The sequence below is a fragment of the Syzygium oleosum genome, unplaced genomic scaffold, assembly GCF_021117445.2.
Source record: "Syzygium oleosum isolate NSW1041296 unplaced genomic scaffold, Sole_v2.1 Sole_v2.08, whole genome shotgun sequence".
Taxonomy (NCBI): Eukaryota; Viridiplantae; Streptophyta; class Magnoliopsida; order Myrtales; family Myrtaceae; genus Syzygium; species Syzygium oleosum.
In genome coordinates, this window is record NW_026607492.1 from 4663897 (window position 1) to 4669982 (window position 6086).

A 6086-nucleotide genomic window follows, 5' to 3' on the forward strand; every position below is an offset into this window, starting at 1 on the left:
GAGACCAGATTTTCGCCAGACCAGACCCACCTCGCAAGGCGGTCTTAATTGTTCTTTTTTTAATGGTGGGTGTGTTGGATTATGCAAAAGTTTATTGCTTTCTTGAGCAGACTTGCCGAAAACTACTCGTCGCGGCATCCCGCGGTGTGTCCTGCTCCGACCCTTTGACAGAGGAGGAGAGGCGCTTCTTCTTCCTCTTCTTCTTCTTGGCTTTTGCCTTCCGCTTGTTTTTCCATTGCTGTTCTCTCGAAAACAGCGTTTGATGCGGGCGTGCGAGCGAAGCGAAGCAGGCAGGAGACGAGAAAAACTCATCGTCAGCAATAGCAAAAACCACGCCCCCAAGAACATCAAGTAATCTGCGGCCGTGACATCGGATTTCGATATTTTCCATGGGCCATAGCGAAGCGCGCGTGACATTACGAATAAGGCATTCTAATTTAAGGCTCCGTTCATTTTGCAAAGAATGGATGATCTAAAAAATAATTATTTATATAAATTGAAGTAATTAGATTAATGAGAGATATTTTCATTATCGATAGTAATTTATGTCTCGAATTTTTCGTAAACCATAAAAATATTTTTCATTTGTTTATTTTTATTTTTAGGAAAATATTTTCCGAATAGATTATTTTTCGCGAAATAAATGGAGTCTAGTTGTGGTTTTTCCCATCTTCGGCGCATTGTTTTTGCCGGAAACAACAAAATCAAATATTTGACCTATATGTTCTCTTAAATGTGTGTTTATATATATCATACACCCAACATGTCTTATTAAATTAAACTTTGGTCACTTGTATGTATACTTTAGGCCTCAGTGAGTTCAGACCGTTTTTCAAGTTTTTAAATAGTTCTTGAACGTCTTAGTCATAAATAATGAACTTGCCCGGCAAGTCATCTCCTCCCATATTTTACATTAAAAAAAATTAAACATTGAAGGGCCCACACACGACTTTCCTCCCATCCTTTGTTATGTTTTTCTAAATCTTTGGGGCCATGCACTTTAATTCATTTTCTAATTTTAGTAATTGAAAACTTTTATAAATATATTAACGTCGACATGTTAGATCTATATACGAAGTTTTCATAATTTTCGAAAACGAAATTAATATTTTAGTTTTTGACGTGAAAGTGAAAGAAAAGAAGTTAGTTTTGGCTCTTTAGGCGAATGAAATCGAAGTCTATTTTGATGTTTGTTATTCTTTAAAAAGAATTCTCTTCTTACGAGGAATGTTGTACAAATTTCCTTAAGAGCACTCGCTAAGAACACTAACAATGTATTAGGGTGCCATGATTAGAAGTCTACGCATTATAGGATTATTACTTATCAATTGTTCTTTTTTTTTTTGCTAAAATTACTTATTAATTGTTTGTTTGTGGTAAATGTTGTACCAAAATCAACACTTCGTATAATAGTGTTATGTGTTTTTTATATCAATGAATGTCCCGAACTGCTTAAAGAGCCAAGTAATCCCTATCCGGTGTGATAGTTTTCGCCCTTCACACAAATGTCCGGTAATTACTTGAGGCATCTATGTCGGGTGGCGGCGCCAAGAGAATGCGCATACGCTGCGATTCGAACGTAAGCCTCGATATGAACGGACATGCTCAGCACTTAGAACAATCTCCTAAGGGCTATGCAATGGTGTTACATGTCCATTACATCATATGTAGTTAATTCCAGTTTTCACAACTAAAAAAGTGTTGATTTTGATGGTAATAAAGGTTTTGCTTTATTCTGTGATCTTAGGTTCAAGTCATGTGAGGAGTACTCCAAAAGCAAAAGTTTAAATGTATCAGGAGCCGATGCGAGGGAGTGCGCTCTTAAGCTCGTTTGGGAAGGTGGAATGGTAAATGTTCCTTTAATCTGGCCTGCACATCGAGTGATTCTAAATGATGCGAAAAATAAAAACTTCCTTTAATTGGTCTTTTGGAATTACAGACGGGGAGGGAAAATTACTCAATTTATCTTAAATCACGAATGTCAATTCAGTGCTAAACTTTTCAATTTAGTCCTAAACATTTGCGCGAAATTCCAATAGAGTCCTTCCGACCAAAGGGCTGAATTAACATCCTTACAATAGATTTATGACTGATTATACAATATCCACCGGAAGGGAACATCATTTACCTTTACATAATGTAAGTTTATATATGGATGAGTCTATAATTTGTAACTCATCAATCAAAGTTACGCCTGAATAGCTTTCTCTAGTCAAGAGAGACTTTTTCAAGAAGAAAAGGAAATAAAGTTTCGTTTATTTCGAAGAAAATGAATAATTTAGAAAACACTTTCTTGAAAATGATCGCTTTCTTATAAAAATGAATGAACGGAAAATATTTTTATTACCTATGAATGTATTTAGATATAAATTATTGTCGATAATGAAAATATTTGTCATTGGCTGATTATTTTAAACGATACAATCGATCTTTTTAGGAATATTTTCTAGATAATTTATTTTTCGCGAAATAAACGGAGCCATGCCTCGAGATTAATTGCAAAGTTTCATTTGTTGGAATTCAAGCAGAAGTTAACAAAAAAACAAAGGGTTCATATTTACGACTTAGGCGAAGGCCGACGGGGCAAGCAATTGGAGAAAGGCCTTATACCCTAGAGAATCAAGGACCACCCGGTCCACCATGCCCATGGACCACTTACTTGCCCCGACCCCTAGGAATCCGGGTTAGTCAAATGGCAACTATTGTTGTAACAGCCCGATTATCTCAAATTTGACTTTCGATTAGAGCAACCTTTTGGAATTATACATCAATAAATGTTTTTTTTTCCGAGCCGGAGACCCGCCTCTAAATCGGGAAGAGATACTTAGTCTGGCACGTCAAATTGGACCTGTCGGAAGCTCCATCCGAGCGCCAACACGATATAGTCCACTTTGATTGTGACCCACCCAGGCCAGCATAGTTTGAAAGCGCATTTTGCTAGTTTAAGGTCATACGAGACCAATCTACCAAATCAACGATCAATAGCGAAGCGACGTAGTAACTAAGACATATATACACTCACATCACCCAATTGACTCTAGTAAGATTTGTCGGCAGCCTCATCCTGACGCCAACACGATATTGTCCACTCTGATCAAGTCTCTTAACACTGCTTTTGAAACTGTACCGTTACAATTTAAGATTGCACGAGACTTATCTATCGACGCAACTGCCCGCCTTTAGAAAATATGAAATCAAAGGCAATATCCAAAATCCAACCGAATATAATAGTGACCCTCTTTGTATCACTGTGGGGATACTAGCCGAAAGATTTTTATGTATTTTTAGAAGGTGATGCCCCAAATCATCCAAGATCAACCATTTTATGTGTAACAATGATCATTTTAAGATAGTAGATAAGAAATTAATTACACTTAAACGCATGGTTATTGGCGTGGGCAGACAAACGCTGCACTTCGTTACTTCATAAATGCCTTTTTCTAGTTTCATGCTTTTTTTTATGATCAGCATCATTTCGCTAGTACCAATACACCAATGACCTAACGTTACCTTTGAACGACTTTGGAAACCGAGACTCGTCACATGGCAAGCATTTCCTTAGAATTTGCCAAATCGATTAAAATACAGTAGAATATGCTGACTTATTTTGTCGATCTAGGTCTAGTTGATCAATCTTTTTCTATTTTACTTTTGCCAAAGTTAATTAGCTGATTAGAGTGATTCACTGACACCCAATTTGGAAATATTGGGGGTGATTAGATTTCCAATGGTGTCACGTGCCCATATATCTCGCGACTTTTCATAGTAAAAGAAGCTATCGGATCGTAATTGGATGATAAGGTTGCACCTTGGGACTTCCCTAATTTTCTTCACATCCTTTTCCAATCTTTATTTGAAAAGAGTTCAAAGCGGTTTTCGCTTTTCTCTTTCGTTACACATTTAATTTGAAAACGACAGCCTCTGCGAAAGAAGTTTCCACTTACGTGCAACACACGACTCTTTTTTGAATCATAAGGATGGGTCGAAAGCCACCCCAGTTAGGGGCAACCACGCGTTGCCTTGTATGAACGAGCCCACCGTGAACTTCCTGGCCTGGTCCATGGTAAGGACCGGATGGTACCCGGGCCACGTGACCCGCCCGCTCGTGTTCGAGCCCGGCCCGGTGTTCATGTACTCTCCATAAAAGATGGTGTTGGGCGGCTGCACGTCGGCGATCCACTCGGTCCAGCCCTTCGGGCTCAGGAACGGGCCGATGCTGGACTCCATGAAGACCGTGGTCGAGTAGGCCTTCCACAGCCGGCCCAGGTATGTCTCGGCCGTAAGGTTCCCGTTCGGAGTTATCCTGCACTTGTGGATCGAGATCCCGGTGTTTTGGTTCGGGTCGGACTTGCCTTGGGCCGTGAGGGTGTCGTAGAGGAAGCTCAGGGGCTGGCGAGGCAGGATCGTGCAGTTCTGGAGGACGATTGCAGCGTTCCCGAAAATGAAGTCCACAGTGCCCGTGATGTCGCAATCCGAGTAGAACTGGCGGTTCGCGTAGGCATAAAGGGTGTTCTGGAATGCGTCGAACGCGCACCGGTACATCACGGAGAGGTCGGACTGCGATCGGAACGCCACGGCCCGGAGCTTCGCTGGACCTGCAGTGTTTGCGAACCCCAGGTCTTTGGCAATGAAGCCTTTTCCTACAACAACTGGTATTGAACAAAACAATGTCGTTAGTGCATTGTCAATGCATTAAAGTTTAGAGCTATGCATTGAGATAACATATTTCACATATGAAGACGCAGCATTGTTTTAATTAGAGAAATCAACAATGCTTACCGAACGTTGCCGTCGCGAATGTTGGCATCCCGTCGATGAAATTTAGGTCACTAGTGACGATGGTACGAGTCTTCCCGTCCCCATACATCATCACATTCCACTTGCTCTTATCCAAAATTACATTCTCCTCATAAACCCCGGCCTTAATGTAAATCACGAACCTCGACAAGCTTTTTTTAGGTATGGCCTCCACCGCGTCTCTGATCGTCTTGTAGTTCCCCGTCCCGTCTTGCGCCACCGTCAAGTTCGGCCTCAGGTTCACCTCTTGGAGAAGTCTCCGGTCAGCCGGGCCAACCCAGCTTGGGAAAACGGACCTGGCTCTGAACCCTAGCAACCTCCGGTGGATGGGGGCGTTGAAGGAGGCTAACAAACGCATGATTTTGGTGGCGATGGCTAGGCTGTTGCTGGTGAGCTCGGTGGAGTTTTGCATGGCGAGCTTCATGTTGCCGAGGCGGGTGGAGTTGGCCTCTTCGAGTGCATCCAAGCAGGTTTCTTGGTCGGTGATGGCCGTGCTCAGCCAAGTCCGCATGTCGGAGATTTTGTAAGGAGACAGGAGCTGTAGGCCTTGGTTGACCTCCGTGAGAGACACCGAGTCGGTGAGGTGGTTGACGGCGTCTTGGAGCACCGTTTGGCAGACTCCGAAAGCTGCTTGCTCTTGAGGATCGCTCACCTATACACGCGAGGTTAATTAATTGTTGAATGAACAGTTGCATTTGATATATTCAGATTCAACGAGTTCCAAAACTCGTGTGGAAGCAAACTCTGGGCTTATTTTAGGTCCAGGAATTGCTGAATAATCTTTGAGAGAAGTTGGTCTTATGTCAAGGCATCATCAAACAGATATCTGTACGTAAAAATCGCATTTGGCGGATCATCTGTAGTTGAATGTATGATCATCCATGTTTAGTTTAGCCTACCTGCGTGACAAGCTGGCTCGTATAGTTGAAGAAGCTGGCCGCCCCGCTAAAGGCGACCAGAAGCGAGACCTTGAAGATCTGTTCGGGGCCGGTGGTGTTGGAGGAGCTCTCGTGCGTCGCGATGCTGGAGAAACACAAGCCGGGGTATTCGGTCACGCTGCACACGGCCCTGATCGATGCCGCCTGAGTCATCTGGGTGGTCGAGCTCGAGTTGGCATCATCGATTCGTTCCTCTAGGACCATTCCCTTGATGGTGGTGACGATCGCCGCCAAGAGCACGAAGGAAGACACCACAATGATGATCACGCGGATGCGCGTCTGCCTCCTGAACTCGCGATCCTCGAGCGTGTCGGCCTTACCGTAGTCCCTGAAGGACTCGACTGGTTCCAT

The 6086-nt window shown here is 42.9% G+C and overlaps 1 protein-coding gene across 1 annotated transcript; it reads right to left on the bottom strand.

Moving 5' to 3' along the window:
- Window positions 1-3969: 3969 nt before the first annotated feature.
- On the bottom strand, window positions 3970-6086 carry LOC115688282 (pectinesterase 3-like). The gene is made up of 3 exons (XM_030614071.2): window positions 5697-6086; window positions 4780-5449; window positions 3970-4649 (listed from the first exon to the last, which is right to left on the bottom strand). The coding sequence occupies exons 1-3, from the start codon at window positions 6084-6086 to the stop codon at window positions 3970-3972; spliced, it is 1740 nt and encodes a 579-aa protein (XP_030469931.1).

What these genes read in the sequence shown, in the direction of transcription:
- LOC115688282 (XM_030614071.2), bottom strand. Translation starts at nt 6,086, where the DNA reads ATGGAACCAGTCGAGTCCTTCAGGGACTACGGTAAGGCCGACACGCTC. An exon ending in CGAGCCAGCTTGTCACGCAG is followed by an intron (nt 5,450 to 5,696) that starts GTAGGCTAAACT and finishes TCGCGTGTATAG; the next exon opens with GTGAGCGATCCTCAAGAGCA. An exon ending in ATTCGCGACGGCAACGTTCG is followed by an intron (nt 4,650 to 4,779) that starts GTAAGCATTGTT and finishes GTTCAATACCAG; the next exon opens with TTGTTGTAGGAAAAGGCTTC.